We start from the raw sequence: 16,426 nt of genomic DNA, 5'->3' as shown, positions 1-16,426 counted from the left end.
ATGTACCGTCACCCCGACTACCCGCGCTCCAGTTCCCGTGGATCTTTGGGATGAACTTGTCAAAGCGCCAATACTTGGCCATTTGGGGCGATTTCACGTGGTCCCGCCCCCTCCGACATCACTGACTCCAGGTACACCCCTCGCTTGCATCCCGTTTCCCCGAACAGCCCACAGACACTCTCTCTGTTCAGCATCTTCCAGCCTGTGCAGGAAGCTACCGGTAACGCATCCACATCTCCGAAATTCTGAGAACCACGCCCAGAGCAGAATACTGTGAATGTTTTATTTAATCATTTTGTCTACAACTGAAACTCCGGGAACTCAAAGTTAACATCCTTGCCCGTGAGCTTCTTATAGACGCCCGAGAAGGTTTCCACCTACGAGCAAACAAAGAATTCGTCACAAAACTCTTAAATATGCACATTCATCTGAAAGCCTAACGATTATGTGAAACTGGGCCCTGCATGGCTTCCCCCCCCTCAGCAGCCGGGCGCACAGGGCACAAGGCGTACACGGGGCGTGCCTGCCTGCCAACGCTGGGGACGAGCTCATCTCTGGTGCTGAGGGACACGGCTCTACGGTCTGTGCCCGACTGAGGTGCTCTGAGCCCGTGAGGGAGCCCGGGGACCGTCCACCTCAGTCACGCTTTCCCGGGAATGAAGGGAAGGGACAGTTCTCCCAGATTCTGACACCACCACATCTCACCCCCAGAAGGATCCACAGCCTTGCTGAGGGGAATTACCTTACTTCCAATTTTCCTAGTAACTTAAAAGGTAGAGAGTTTTGACTTTCAAAACATCCCCCACTGTAAAACCCGACACGGAATCCAAAGGGAAGCGCACAGAGGTTCCGATGGAGCAAAGCTGGCCCTGGGTTTACGCTCACTGGCTCTGGTGACACCGGACACAGGCCATGCCCTTTGCCCTCCCTGTGTCCGGACCCTCCCGCAACGCGGTCACCCCATTACCTTGTGTTCCACGTTGTTCTGCTGTGCTTTATCCAAATGAACCTTTATGAGCCGGCTGCCGTCCAGTTTCACACGGATTCTCTTGCCCACAATCTCGCTCGGGAAAACCAAGTCCTCCAGGATCGCGTCGTGCACGGCAGTCAATGTGCGGCTGAAAGAGCAGAACGACGGAAGTGAGAAACCTGGAATCTACGAAGGCCTGCCCTCCTGTGAGCCCCTTCCAAGTCAACAACGTGAAAGGCAAATCCCAGGCCCCTAAACCAAGCTACCACTGGGCTTCCAACGGACGACTTACATCTAATCCGTCGCCAGGGCCGGTGCCAAACCAGACAGGGTGACGAACACCTACGGCTTTCCTTCAAAGCTTAGGGGGAGTTCAACGTGACGCCTTATAAACCACACACGCCGCTCCCGGTGATGATCTCCAGGGAGCGGGAAGGCAGGGAGGACTTTCGCTTTTACACACAGCTGTAGGTGTATTTCCGGGCATGGTTTCGACCGAACACCTCCGTAGCCTCTTAACCACTCGCTCTTCTGCAAAGCCATCCTTCTCCAAAGTTGTCAAATTATCTACAAATTCCTGTGACCACGTAACTTCCTAACACAAGATCCTTCAAGAGCTCGCCATGACCTCCGAAGCTCCTCCTGGTTCCCTGGGACGGGATGGGGCACCTCGGTCCCCAGCTCCCGCGCCCCCACTCTCATCCGGCCACGCACGCCTCCGCGATCGTCCCACTCGCGTCCCTGACACCGCGTCAAGTCCACGACCCACGTGGCCGCTTGACGAGGAGGTTCAACTGATTCCGAACCCCGAGCGCTAACGGGATGCTGGGATGAGAGAAGAAGGGGCGGCCCTCAGGTTTAGAGGCACCTGTGTCAACGGAGCCCATCAGGTCCCCTCGCCCCCAGCATGTCCGAGACCACATTCCCCTCATCTGTGCTTCAGAGCTGTCAGTTCCTACGCACACGTCACACCTTCTAGGGGCTCCCGGATGCCTCCCAAGGGCTTCCTGTTCCACGGCCACGGACGGCAGGCTCAAGGGAAAGCCACTTCCCAAATCCTGCATCACCTCTCAGAAAGCAAATGACAAGGACGCCGCCCCAGTTAAGCTTTTTCCCACAGTACGAGGAAGAACACAAATACGGACATGTGTCTACCCTCCCCCTTTAAAGCGTAAGTCAGAATGGAATCACAGCGGCCGCGCATCTTCTGACTCCAACATGGTCTATTACAACGGGGAGGGACGGGGATGCAACCTTGACCATCCCGAGCCCCAGGAACGGAACCGGCTCAAAGCAGTAATGGAAACCCTGCTATAGATTAGAAACAATAACAAAAACAAAAAGAAGTGAGTCTCAGGACCTCACATGTACGGGAGAAAGCCGAGTACTGAAGGAGAAGAACCGTGGAGGCAGGAGGTCAGGCTGGGAAGCGGTGAAGGGCCGCGGCCGGCCGCCTAGGGCTTAGCGCAGGAGCACAGAAGGCCCCACGTGTGGGGGGCAGGTCACCAGGGACGTGGTGAAGTCGTCGTCCCCAGAGCCGAGGTGGAAACACACGTCTGGGAGGGGGGACGGCCAGAGCTGTGGGTGGGGGTCAGTCCTGCAACTGCCCTCAGAGCGAAGGCTTCGTTCTCACACTACCAGTACCGACGCGGGCTCTCACGGCCCACGGGCTCTCCACCACCCCGCGTGTCTGATCTCGGGGTCACAAACTACCCGGAACACCAAAAATTCCCTGAATCCTTATGTTACTCCAACTGCCCAGGATCAGGCTCAAAGTACTGAAGCCCAAGATGCAAGTTCCAGAAAGTGTGGCCCCAGCCCTTCCCTCCCCCACTCCTCTCCCACAGGAGCAAGTATCTGCCTGTAAGACTCGAGTCCCATCCCTTGTTCAAGTGGTTTTACAAACAAGATGAAGTTAAAAACAGCCCAGCATTACTGGTGTGGCTGAAAAGAGTCCGTTCTCCTTATTCCTTTAGAAATAATGATACGAGGCACAGTACCAACTTCACCTAGAGGTTAGATGGGTACCAGAGGAGTTTCCCAAATGGTCCCCAGGGCAGGGCCTGCAGGGCTTCAATAATCCAACTCTGTGAAACGAGACTTCAACAACACACCAAAAGGCCCAGATCAAGGAGCCAACAGCTCTCAATCTGAGTTTAGGCCAGAAAACCCTAAGCCAATCAAGTTTAAAGAACACCATTCGTGAGCATCTATAACCGCAGCAACACTTTTAATTTGATGTCAGCAACAGAAAAACATGCCTAATTTCTTAGCCTTAATTCACTGCAAAAGTAAAAATTAAAGACCCATCTCAGCCCCCCTCCGCTACATCCAGTGTGCTTGATCCCACAGCTCTACACTGAGGATCCCCTCACTGTTCCTGTCCTTTACCCAAAGAATTGGAGAAAACCCTCTTCTCTGAAAGCAACAACCTATTCATTCTACCTATGTGAACATGTAATTCTTCCTCTAGAATTCATTTTAAAACACTTATACATGGGGCGCCTGGGTGGCTCAGTCGGTTAGGCAACCGACTTCGGCTCAGGTCATGATCTCGCAGTTTGTGAGTTAGAGCCCTGCGTCAGGCTCTGTGCCGACAGCTCGGAGCCTGGAGCCTGCGACGGATTCTGTGTCAGTCTCTCTCTCTCTCTGCCCCCTCCCCTGCTCACGCTGTCTCTCTCTCTCTCGATAGTAAATAAATGTCTAAAAAAATTTTAAATCAATAAAATAAAATAAAAACTAAAATGAAAAAGCAACCTACCGAAACTCTTAGTACAAACAACCGAGCAGATAAGGAGTTGTTCGTAAGGGGTTTACAGCACACTGTTTCGATGTTGATAAAATACTCACCTTCTGGGACGCTTTTGCTTGTTTTTTGTACGGCTTTTTCGAGTTGGCTTAGGCAGAATTCTCCTCTGTGAAGATTACCATGGAAAAAGAAAAACCTCAGGTTAGCAGAAAGCTGGCAACTGTCAAAGTGCTTCAAAAGGCAAAGGGCGATAACAATAAATTCAAAGTTTGCAAAAGTCAAACCACCCAGACCAAACAAGCTACTGAGAATTCCCCGATTTCTCATTAATTCATTCAGAATCCAGAGAATATATTCACACAGCGCCAGAAAAAAAAGATCCTCGCTCCTGATTTGAGCCCCAAAATACTGCACACCTGCCACAATGCCAGGCCCGCCACCTACCGTCGGTAGGAACACGCCTGAGGAGCCACAGCGCTAGTTAAATTTGTCACTCTGGCATTTCACCCCCACACATCTGTTTGCACCAAGGCCAGATCTGAACTTAAAAAAAAAAAACACAGCCACCTTTCTTGACTACGGGCCCCTTTCCAGGAACTATTCCTCACCATCTGCTTTCCTCCCAAAGTGTACAGCCTCCCGCTTCAATTCTGTCCTGCAGACAAACCATGGCTCAGACCCACCACACGTCCATAATTCCCTCGTAAATGCACTACATTCACGCCGTTGTAAACGTGGAGAGCCGTTTTCACGTTAACAGCGGAAACGTACTTATCTGTTTAACCTACCGCAAACACAAAGTGAAACACAAGTGATTTTAACAAAATGCCCAAAACAAAACATTCCCCAGGACAACACACACCTGAGCAATAAAGACCACGTGCTTCCCACTGAACTTTTTCTCCAGCTCACGCACGAGCCGGACTTGGATTTTCTGGAAAGACTTCAGTTGAGGAACGGGAACAAAGATGATGATAGCTTTCCGACCACCGCCAACTTCGATCTCCTGAAGGAAGAACACAGAACACCAGCGTGACCTTAAGTTCACACGCCCATCTTTCCCATCCGAGCCCATCGCTGAGCGCGAACACTCGGCTTGAACGTGGTCAAATATTCTAGCACACCAAAATTTTAAAGAAATCCTCCTCCCGCGCTTTCCCACCGCCAGGGCCAGCCCTCAGTCTCCCCTCCCTCACAAACCCCACGCAAGGATGCGTGGGCAACGCTGTGCTCCAGGAGGTAAACGTGCGCAGCCGGAACTGAGGCTGCTTGTCCCGTGCGCAACCTCCAACCCCGTCCACACGCACTGCAGCTCCTAAACTAAAGACGGGAATTTGAAAAAGTGAATTTCCCCAGACACAGAGTCCAGACCGGCAGCCTGGAAAGTAGACCCGTAAACGCTGCAGCAGAGAAGCCCCAGGAACAAGCGGGAAGGAAGCGCGTTGTTCTCGCTGCCAACATGCCCACGTTAAGAAGGCCAAGCCTCAGACTTTCTCTGCGAGATGCTGCTTCCAGGACCAGGGAGCGGGGACGGCCGGCTCGGCCAGGTCTCTGACCCACAGTGCGCCTCCCCGCACACTGTGCCACCTTGAAGACGACCTGGGGCAGACCCCCCACCCGCACGGCCGCACCTGCACGGGGCGCGCGGGAAGGGGCCAGGCGGCAGATCCCGCCACCGCGCCCCGCGGACGGTCCGCCTACGACCACCCCCACCCCCGGCATAAACCCCCCTTTACCTTGGCCGCCGTGATGTTCAGCTCTCTCAGCTGGGCTTTGAGGTCGGAGTTCATCTCCAGCTCCAGGAGGGCCTGGAGAGAGAAGCAGCCGGAGCCGACCCTCAGCGGGGCGCCCGCTCCGCCCACGTGCAGACACTCGGGGCCTCCTCCCGGACGCGTCCCCACCTCCACCCGCGGTGACACGCGCCGTGGGGGGGGGGGGGGGGGTGCTGGTGCCGGGGCGCGGGCGGCACTTGCTGCCGGAGGATGACGGACACTTGTTGGGGAGGGGAACGCGCGCGTGGGGGCGGGGGGCACACGCGCCGGGGCTCCGGCCCTGCCCTCCCCTCACCTGGGAGATGCCAGACTCGAACTCGTCCGGCTTCTCGCCATTGGGCTTCACGATCTTCGCGCTCGAACTGAACATGGCCTTCTCCTGCAAGTACAGGGCGCCCTAGCTCAGGTGTCCGCGGCCCCAAGCCACAGACCCCCGCCGGTCCCGGCCCCGCTCCACCCCGCAGAAGCCATCGGGGGGCACAGCCCGGGTAATCGGCCGTATCCCCGCCGGGTGAGCCGGGCCCGCCGATGCAGGGAGGACTCCGACACGTGTAGTCCTCAGAGTCGGCGGAAAAGTCCGCCGGAGAGAAGGCCGCCAACATACCTCGGTAAGAGCGCCGGTCTAGGAAGAGGCCTAAGTCTCGCGAGAGCGCCTCAAATCCCGGCGGCGCAAGGGAAGAGGCGGGAACAGTGCGCGAGAGAAACCGGAAGAACCACCGAGAAAAGGTCGAAGCCGAGAGAGTCCCAGGAAGAGGCTCGTGGGGTCGGGCGCGTTGGGAACGCTCCTCCGGAGGCGCCGTGTCCTACCAGGCGGGGTCTGGGCGGGAGACGGGGGCCGAGAAAAGCAACCCCACCCCGAAGAGCGGATGTTCAAAAAAGTCTCATTTAACCCGAAGAAACTCACTTCCCCACCGAAGCCATGAAAAGGAATCAGAGGCTTGGATGCCAGTTCAGCCCGGAGAGAACCCGATGAGATGACGTTCGTTAGAGCTCTTTGGAAACGAAGTGCTTTACGAGTAAACGTGGTTTTCCGGCCCTAAACAATTTAACCTCGTCCCCACTGCTTGGTGCGGCGGACACTTGGGGACGTCCGCGGACACCTCTCGTGCGGGCCGGAGCGCAGCGAGCCGGGGGCGGGGGGGGAGCCTGGGGCCCAGGGCGCCGACGCGAGCGGGGCAGAGGGCTCGGGGTGCGGGTGGGGGACCATGGGCAGAGCCAGGCCGGAGCTGGACAGCCGGGGTCAGCCGGCCCTGACCTCAAAGCCGGCAGAGATCGCGTATGAGGAAACATTGGAGGATGACACATCACTACTGGGTTCGACCAAGAAGTATTTATTAGAAAAGTGCCTCCCGTTGTGCCATGCTGTCACTTCCCTCCCGCCCTAGAGAGGAACGAAAAACATGATGCAGAAATACTCTATGATGTCTATACTCTGTGCTAATGCTTCACTAGGTGCTAGCGATTTAGTAGAACCCGCTGAATCCTTGCCCTCGGGAAGATTACCTTTTGGTGAGGAAGACGGAACATAAAGTGGCAAGACCAAGTATGTAATGACAGATGATAGTAACAAACAGTAAAACGAGTCAAGGGGAGAAGAAAGATTCATGCTCTAAGAAGTCAGGGAAGTGTTTGAAAAAAGATGTGGAAGAAGTAGGAGCTGTTCGCCAGGAAGAACATTCCAGACAGGGAACAACTTGTGCTAAATTGTCTGGCCGCGGTCACATAATTTAATCTCTAGAGGTCCAGTTTCCTTGACCGTCATATTTAATGGGCCAAGCACTGTGAAAACTGCTGACACCTGTACACCAGGTGATCTCTAAGATTTCCCACCACCTTTACTAAGCTAAAAATTGTGTTCATCTTAGAGTTTTAGCGCTAGGTACGTTTTTCTAATAATGCTTTTTAAAAAGAGGCCACTATCTCCTTGAAAAGTTAAGAGTCCACCTGTTCAAGAAAGAAAAGTTGAGCTGCACCTCTAATCTTATCGGGGCAGTCATTCCAAACACTGGATGCACTATTTCCATTTCCTTAACTCTGCATGCCTTTCCAGCCTGGTTCTCATCTCTGCGGCCCTACCAGAGTCGCACAGGAGGTGTATTCGGTGAAGTTCTTCCTGGTTTCCCCTGCTCTGTTGAGTATTAGTGGTGCGAGAGGCCATGCTTGTCTTGTTCCCTATCTGGGGGAAAGCATTGTCTCATCAGAAGCATAATTTAGCATTAGGGTTTCTTTTTTGTGGATGTTCTTTATCAGGTTGAGGAAGAACCCCTTTATCCCTGTTTTCCTTCGAGTTTTTATCTTGAGTGAGATTGTGTCCCATTCTTTTCATGCAACAACTAATAGCATCTTTTGAGTTTTTCTTCTTAGCCTGTTAATATGGTGGATTACATTCACTGACTTCCAAACACTGAAGCTGCCTTGAATTTCTGTTATAAAACCCCACTTGTTCGTGGACTATCATTCTTTTTAATATTGCTGGGTTCCACTTACTAGTATTTTATTGAGGGCTTTTTGTGTGTCTATGTTCACAAGGACCATTGATCCCTAGTTTTCTTTTTTGTACTGTTATGGTCTGGTTTTGTATTAAATTAATCCTAGCATCATAAAATGAGAAGTAAGGGGTAAGTATTCCCTCATCTTCTGTTTCCCAGAAAAGACTGTGAAGAATCAGTGTTAATTCTTCAAGCACTTGGTTGAATTCTGTCGTGAAATCATCAGGGCCTGGAGATTTCTTTCTTTCTTTCTTTCTTTCTTTCTTTCTTTCTTTCTTTCTTTCTTTCTTTCAGAGTATTTAATATTACAAATTGAATTTAGTGGTTACAAAGGTATTCAAATTATCTATTTCATATGGGACTGGATTTGGTAGTTTGTGCTTTTAGAGGAATCTGTCCATTTCATGTAAATAGTTAAATTCATGGAGGCGCCTGAGTGGCTCAGTCGGTTAGGCTTCTGACTCTTGGTTTTGGCTCAGGTCATGACCTCACAGTTCATGAGACTGAGCCCCTTGCTGGGCTCTGTGCTGACAGTGCAGAGCCTGCTTGGGATTCTCCCTCTCTCTCTGCCCCTGCCCCTGCCCCATTCGTTTGCTTGCTCTCAAAATAAATAAACTCTAAAAAACCAAATTGTTGAATTTTTGTGGGTAGAGTGGTTCATAGTATTCTCTTATTATCCTTTTAATATTCCTAGTTTTTTCGTAGGTATATTTTTAAGTAGGTTTCACAGGGAACCTTCAAGTCAACACATTATTATAACCCTGATGGAATATGCTGAATTTTTAAACCTTGGAACCTGATAGAGTGTTGCATGTGTACATTTAATAGGTGTTTTTAGGCTCACGTTCAAAACTTAGAGGTCACTTTACTAATATTTATGTTGGGGAACTAACTGGTATTTGTGCGTTTACTGGTTTCTTTAACTGGAAATGAGTCAGTAACATCAACAGGACTGATTAACAAATAACAGAAATGTAATCTCTCCTGTTCTCTTTCATTTTGTCAACCACTTTTGTGTGCATCATTATGGGCTCATGACTGCTCATCAGCCAACCTCTGCCAGTATTCTGCTTTGATGTTCAAGTTGTCTCACTCAGTTTTGGCCAGCAAAACTGTACACGACTTGAAGCATTAGCCCCTCTTATGGGGGCGCCTGGGTGGCTCAGTTGGTCCTTGATTTTGCCTCAGGTCATGAGCTCACGGTTCATGGGATCAAGCCCCTAGTCAGGCTCTGCACTGACAGTGCGGAGCCTGCTTGGGATTCTCTCTCTTCCTCTCTCTCTGCCCCTCCCCCACTTGCCGTGTGTGTGTGTGTGTGTGTGTGTGTGTGTGTGTGTGTGTGTGTGTGTGTCTTTCAAATAAGTAAACATTTAAAAAATGATAAAAAACATTAACCCCTTTTTATTTATTTATTTTTTTTAATTTTTTTTTTTCCAACGTTTATTTATTTTTGGGACAGAGAGAGACAGAGCATGAACGGGGGAGGGGCAGAGAGAGAGGGAGACACAGAATCGGAAGCAGGCTCCAGGCTCTGAGCCATCAGCCCAGAGCCCGACGCGGGGCTCGAACTCCCAGACTGCGAGATCGTGACCTGGCTGAAGTCGGACTCCCAACCGACTGCGCCACCCAGGCGCCCCCATTAACCCCTTTTTAGATGAATTTCTGTGTCCCATCATCTCTATTAAACTTTGAGCACTGTGCTTTTTGGCACACGGAGCTATCCCAGGCTCATTTCGTACTGTTCTGTCTCAGACATGGGGTTAACCTTTTCTCCAGAAAGCTTGGTTCCTTTTACTGGAAGAATGGTATTGGAAACCAGAATCTTGACACAAGGGTGCATCATGGGGGGCTTCCTGAGGCCACCTTGATCTTCATAACTAGCATGATCTTTAATAGGTGTTCTTAAGGTCATATGATTTACTAATCCTCCTTGTGTGTCTGTAAATTTTAGTCCTTTTGAGGAGACGAACAGGAAGCCCCCACATGTCACAGAACAGGTATTGGACCTCTCACAGCCCTCAAGCACTGAAAGCTAATGGAAGGCACCACTGAATCACAGGGGCAGGAAATGTGGCCATTGCCCCCACTCGGTCATCGGAGACCCCTGTCCCTTTAAAACCCTCTTAGCTAGGCAGAAACCACAGAGTTGGCTTTTGGACCAGAGGCCACCTTCTTCCCAGGCGGTTGGCTTCCTGTGTAAAGCTCACATTCCTTTCAATCAACACCCATGTCTTGAGTATTAGCCTTTTTAGATGGGCAACCAAACGTGAGATTTAGTGACACTCTTAAACCATGTCAGTGGACAGAAGTAGAAAAGATGCCCATCGTAAATCACTTTTTCATGTACAGATACAAGTTCATAGTGCTATTTCCAGCCCAGTTCTAATAGGACAGCATTCCTTCTGAAACCCTTGATTCTATAGTTAGATCTCCTTTTCTCTTATAATAAGCATCTTGATCCCTCAGCACATAAATACGATCACTTACTTGCTTTATTTGGCAATATGGGAAAACAAATTCAAAAGAACAGTTCAATATGGATATAAAACCTACAATCACGAAAATTCACAATTTCTCTAGTAGGATTTGCAGTTAGTTTGCTACATTCCACAGTTGACTCATGTCCCACTCTGGCATCTTTGGAAGTTTCTCCAGTGAAAGTTTGGGTCCGCTGTTTGAGCTTATTTTCACTTTGCGGGTTTTGACATCCTAACAGCTGCTAGTTCTGAATACACAAAACAAGGTGGCTCTCAGCTACTAGGAGAGAGATGGTCTACTTCTACATCGAGACAATGGAAAGAACTTCAACTCACTCTCCAAAATTGTCTAAGTTGGCTTTTTTTTAATGTTTATTTATTTTTGAGAGAGCATGAGTGGGGAAGGGGCAGAGAAAGAGAGAGGGAGGCACAGAATCTAAACCAGCTTCAGGCTCTGAGCTGTCAGCACAGAGCCCGACACAGAGCTCAAACTCAGAAATGGCGAGATCATGACCTGAGCTGAAGTCGGTCGCTTAACCGACTGAGCCATCCAGGTGCCCCTAAAATTCTCTACGTTTTTTAAATGTTTTATTCAGTTTTGAGAGAGAGAGAGAGCATGAGCAGGGGAGGAGCAGAGAGAGGGGGAGACACAGAATCCGAAGCAGGCTCCAGGCTCCGAGCCATCAGCACAGAGCCCGACACAGGGCTCGAACTTATGAACCACGAGATCATGACCTGAGCCGAAGTCAGACGCATAACCGGCTGAGCCCCCCGGGCGGCCCAGTCTCCAAAACTCTTTACGTGGATTCACTTAGCTCCCTTCTGAGTTATCCACCCACAAAGATATGCAGCAGTACCAAATTCATAGAAATGGGCGCCTGGGTGGCTCAGTCAGTTACACGTCTGACTCGGTTTCAGTTTAGGTCACGATTCCACAGCTCGTGAGATCAAGCTCTGTGTTGGGCTCTGTGCCGACAGCATAGAGCCTGATTGGGATTCTCTCTCTTTCTGCCCCTTCCCCACTCATGTTCACTCTTTCTCACACTCTCAAAATAAATTAAAAACCAAAATTCATAGAAATAAGTGCTAGCTGAACAGTTAACTTCCCCTTATTTTTAAATTTCAATACCAGAACTCAAGTATTGCACATATTCAGAAAAAAGTTTTAAATATCTAATTCTTGTGTTGATCACTCATGCTTTATAAGTTTCTTTTTTTAAGCTATAAGTTCCTTTTCATTTTACGATCTATAATATCCCCTTCTGACCTAACATATTGTTATACCAAAGTCTGCAGTATGTAATCCACGAAGGGTTCTCCTGACGGTATTTTGTTGGTCCATGTCAATGCTTACAGCCAGAGATCACCGCGAACACTCCTACAATTGAACAAGGTGGCTTATTACACTCTGCTGCAAGGGAGACACACATCCTGAGCAGCTGTGAGACACTTCATAAGATGTGAGGAAAGACTTATTAGAGGATTGGGGTTGTGTTAGGGGATTTGGGAGAAAGCTTAGGGAGCGGGGCGTTTGTACCGGGGCAGATGCCGTCAGGATGCAAGGTAACTTATTTATTTTTTATTTTTTTATCATGAAGTTTCTTGTCAAAGTGGTTTCCATACAACACCCAGTGCTCATCCCAACAGGTGCCCTCCTCAATACCCATCCCCCCCATCCCTCCCTCCCACCCCCCATCAACCCTCAGTTTGTTCTCAGTTTTTAGGAGTCTCTTATGCTTTGGCTCCCTCCCTCTCTAACCATTTTTTTTCCTTCCCCTCCCCCATGGTCTTCTGTTAAGTTTCTCAGGATCCACATATGAGTGAAAACATGGAATCTGTCCTTCTCTGTATGACTTACTTCACTCAGCATAACACTCTCCAGTTCCATCCACGTTGCTACAAAGGGCCATATTTCATTCTTTCTCATTGCCAAGTAGTATTCCATTGTGTATATAAACCACAATTTCTTTGTCCATTTGTCAGTTGATGGACATTTAGGCTCTTTCCATAATTTAGCTATTGTTGAGCGTGCTGCTATAAACATTGGGATAAAAATGCCCTTATGGGATGCAGGGTAATTTAATAAACCTCATGTACAGGGGCGCCTGAGTGGCCCAGTCGGTTGAGCATCTGACTTTGGCTCAGGTCACGATCTCGCGGTCTGTGAGTTTGAGCCCTGCGTCGGGCTCTGTGCTGAAAGCTAGGAGCCTGGAGCCTGCTTCAGATTCTGTGTCCCCCTCTCTCTCTGCCCCTCCCCCGCTCATGCTCTTTCTCTCTCTGTTAAAAATACATATTAAAAAAAAAAACCTCATGTACAATGAGTGCAGACTAGAGCAAGGCTATAGCTACAACAGAGAGAGGCAACAGTCACTCCTCTGAGTCCAGAGAAAGGGTTTTTTGGTACTTTGTAGCTTGGACAATGTTTATGTTCAGTGTGTGTTCAGATTTTGGAGGGGTCTTATTCTTGTCTTCACCAGTCATGGTCACAAAGTGGCCTTCTCTGCTGTCCATGTTCAGTGGGAAAGTTCCAGGGACCTTGCTGTGGGCTCCCTACCGACTCCTGGAGGTCAGGCTCCTGCTTTTTCTCACCCAGTACCAGCCTACCTTCCGCTTTCCTGAGGGGCTCTAGGAGTGACCAACGACATTAGAATTTCACATGATTGGCAAAGGACAACATATGAATACATTTTTTTTTTAATTTTTGAGAGAGAGAGAGAGAGACGGGGGGGGGGGGGCAGAGACAGGGAGGGAGACACAGAATCCGACAAAGACTCCAGGCTCTGAGCTATCAGCACAGAGCCCGATGCCAGGCTCCAACTCATGACCCGCACACAGATCATGACCTGAACTGAAGTCGGACATTTAACCGACTGAGCCACCCAGGTGCCCCTTTATGAATACAATTCTTGAGTCACCTAAAAATCCTAACGGGGTACAAATCAGATTTTATATATTTACTAGTATCCATATATTTTTTAAGTTTATTTATCTTGGGGGGGAGGGGCAAAGAGAGAGGGAGAGGAAGAATCCCAAGCAGACTCTGTGTGGTCAGCCCAACTGGGGGCTTGATCTCAGGAACTGAGATCATGACCTGAGCCCAAACCAAGAGTTGGACACTTAACTGAGCCACCCAGGCACACCCAGTGTCCATATTTTTACTATAGAAGTCATAAATGTAGAATTTCAATTTCTCTGAAGACTTGGGATAAACAAAAGTATTTATACTTTAATGCTCACCCAGTTGAAACTTCCTAACACCAATTAGGGATGTTATAAAGTATAATCAGAGTATATAAAAATAAATACAATTAAAATTTTTAAATAACTGGGAAATCTGTCAGATATTATAGTTTTAAATCATATCCAAAATTTCAAGTGAAAATTTTTCCATATGTTTATGTTACTTTCAAATTATCTGAATCTTGCTAGAACTGGTTCATAAAAGACACCAATATATATAACAAAATGTAATTGCAATACATTGTAATATAAATCCTGTTTTACATCACAATTACATAAATCTTCAGCTATTTAATTTCAAAAAATTTTTTAATGTTTATTTTTGAGAGAGAGCAGGGGAAGCCCAGTGAGAGAGAGAGAGAGAGAGAGAGAGAGAGAGAGAGAGAATCCCAAGTAGGCTCTGTGTTGTCAGCACAGAGCCTGATGTGGGGCTTGATCTCATGTTGAAATCCTGACCTGAGCAGAAACCAAGAGTCGGTTGCTTAACTGACTGAGCCAACCAGGCACCCCTTCAGCCATTTAATTTTAAAGAAGAAATCATACGCTTCCCTGAAACCAAGCATATCATGTCCTGAATTCCCCAACTACGCATTCTTCATTTATCACTGAAAGACAAAATTATATTCTTTAAATTTATGTTAAGTGATAAAGTCTCCGATTTTGTTGTATATATGGATTTCTTCCCCCTCCTTTTGAGATGTGAATCTCATGAATTAACAATTGGTGTTTCGGGGTGCCTGGGTGGCTCACTTGATTGAACATCTCTTTATCAGCTCAGATCATGATCCCAGGGTTGTGGGATCAAGCTCCAGGTTGGGCTCTGCCCTGAATGTGGAGCCTGCTTAAGATTCTTTCTCCTCCCTCTGCCCCTCTCCTGCTCACATGTGCACTCTCTCTCTCTCTCTCTCAAAAAAAAAAAAAATCAGTGTTTCTACAAAGTTCTGAATATGGAGTAAACATAAACGTAAAAAGAAATCATCTTGAAAATACGGATTCTGATTCAGAAATTGGGGGCTGGGGCTCAATATCTTATATTTCTAACGTTCGCAGGTGGGGCCCATGAGACTGGCCCAGGGACCACACTTCAAGTAACAAAGGACCCGATATAGAGAGGAATTACAAGAGACATAGTAACCAGGAACTGAGAAAGATTCCTTGCAGCATGAAGGAAATGAATCACAGTATGGATGTTTTCCTCCTGGAGGGACCAAGAGACCCTGCCTGGGTAGTTCTGGTCATGGACAGAGCACTGTAGGGGTGGGGATGCCGTTAAACAGCTAAACTCTGTTGTCCTTTAAGAAAAAAAAAATACTAGTTCTATGTTGCATAAAGTGCCCCATTAAAAATGACCCAGCAGCGGGAATGTATGATGTCACTGGAGGCAGAAAGCCTAGAGGTCAGGCAGATGAGCGAGCCCAGACTGCAAGGCTGTTCCCTCCACACCGCTGCGCCCAGCGTTCATAATAAAGTGACAGGAGGAGAGTTACAGTGGAGTCCTTGCACGTGAAATGAATTTATGGACCTGTCTGGCTGAGCAAAAATTAATGGATTGAATTTAGCAAAAGGTTTTGTCTATCTCCTCCCCTTACGGCAGCCAGGGTTTTTATCATTTCCTGTCGGCCAGGGGGGAGCATGGGAATGAATGAAGGTGCAAACCAGTGATGAACGTGAAAATCAAATGCATACAAGGAAGCAAGGTCACTGGCTGCTTCTGGAAAGTTTCAAAGTCACTCTTCCTATGTAACAATATATCATCTGTAGACATCCGTGACCTATCAGGGGGATGAAAGGTAACTGCTCAAATATTAATATCTAAAATACAGAAATACACTTGATTTTTATCATAAGCTGATAATTTGCTCATCTTCAATATATTTCATCAAAAGCAGCACCAGTGTTCCTATTAATCTTCACGGAACATGGACAGGATGAAAAGAACTAATGTGACATTGGGAACGCGCTTGGTGTATCGCACCAGGTCAGAGGCTGCACACTGTGTTCACAGCCACCGCGCACAGCGTCATTATCTCCGTGTTTCAGAGGAGAGAACAGAGACTTTCAGCAACTCACCAAGTTTATACAGCTGGCAAACTGTAGAGCTGAAATTTGCAATCAGTGTGTGTGAACCGCCCAGGTCAGGGACAGGGGAGGACAGGTGCACACACATGCTGCATTGCTACCCTCGCCCTCCCCCCCACCCCCGCGGTGTGCTCATACCACATGCCCCACAGAAGTCCACACCACTCCACGGTGCCAGCACACCAGTAACCTCACCCCCGTTAGCTGAGGTCCTCCTGAGGTTGGGAAAGTTGATTGACAGAGCCCTGCTGACCTGACAATCCTCAGGTATTACACTTTGCTAAGAGGTCACCTTTAGGTAAATAACAAAAAAAGTACACTGTCTCTGGAAGGTTGCAGTTAACATGTCCTTAGCTCCATAATCATGTTCCTTAGGCTACATGGGGGCATTTTCTACAGCTATTCCGGCTGAAGAGGCAGATTTGGAAAACCACCCCCAACTACTAGAAACCTGCGGGTGTGCACGTGGAAGGGGCAAGTTGGGGGGGGGGGCAAGGATATCCCAAGCCTGTGTGATGCCCAGCGTTTACTTTGTAAACATCCTTCTCCAGTCAGTAAAAATATTTTCAGTTAGAGGTGGCTGGGTGGCTCAGTAAATTAAGCCACTGACTTCTGCTCAGGTCATAATCTCACAGTTGGTGAGTTCAAGT

At 48.6% G+C, this 16,426-nt stretch overlaps 1 protein-coding gene across 1 annotated transcript; it reads right to left on the bottom strand.

Moving 5' to 3' along the window:
* Nucleotides 1-264: 264 nt before the first annotated feature.
* On the bottom strand, nt 265-6,190 carry RPS7 (ribosomal protein S7). The gene is made up of 7 exons (XM_086699928.1): nt 6,096-6,190; nt 5,787-5,870; nt 5,456-5,527; nt 4,582-4,725; nt 3,821-3,885; nt 968-1,118; nt 265-377 (listed from the first exon to the last, which is right to left on the bottom strand). The coding sequence occupies exons 2-7, from the start codon at nt 5,859-5,861 to the stop codon at nt 300-302; spliced, it is 585 nt and encodes a 194-aa protein (XP_086556054.1). The 5' UTR covers nt 5,862-5,870; nt 6,096-6,190; the 3' UTR covers nt 265-299.
* Between the last annotated feature and the right edge of the window lie 10,236 nt (nt 6,191-16,426).

This window comes from Puma concolor, chromosome A3 (assembly GCF_028749965.1).
Source record: "Puma concolor isolate L17-30 chromosome A3, mPumCon1.1.hap2, whole genome shotgun sequence".
NCBI classification, from domain to species: Eukaryota; Metazoa; Chordata; class Mammalia; order Carnivora; family Felidae; genus Puma; species Puma concolor.
This window is presented reverse-complemented; position numbering and strand designations above follow the sequence as displayed.

Coding starts and splice junctions, on each gene's coding strand:
- RPS7 (XM_086699928.1), bottom strand. CDS start 5,861: ATGTTCAGTTCGAGCGCGAAGATCGTGAAGCCCAATGGCGAGAAGCCG. Junction 4,726..5,455: donor TGAACATCACGGCGGCCAAG/GTAAAGGGGGGT, acceptor TTCTTCCTTCAG/GAGATCGAAGTTGGCGGTGG. Junction 1,119..3,820: donor AAGCAAAAGCGTCCCAGAAG/GTGAGTATTTTA, acceptor CTGCTCTTTCAG/CCGCACATTGACTGCCGTGC.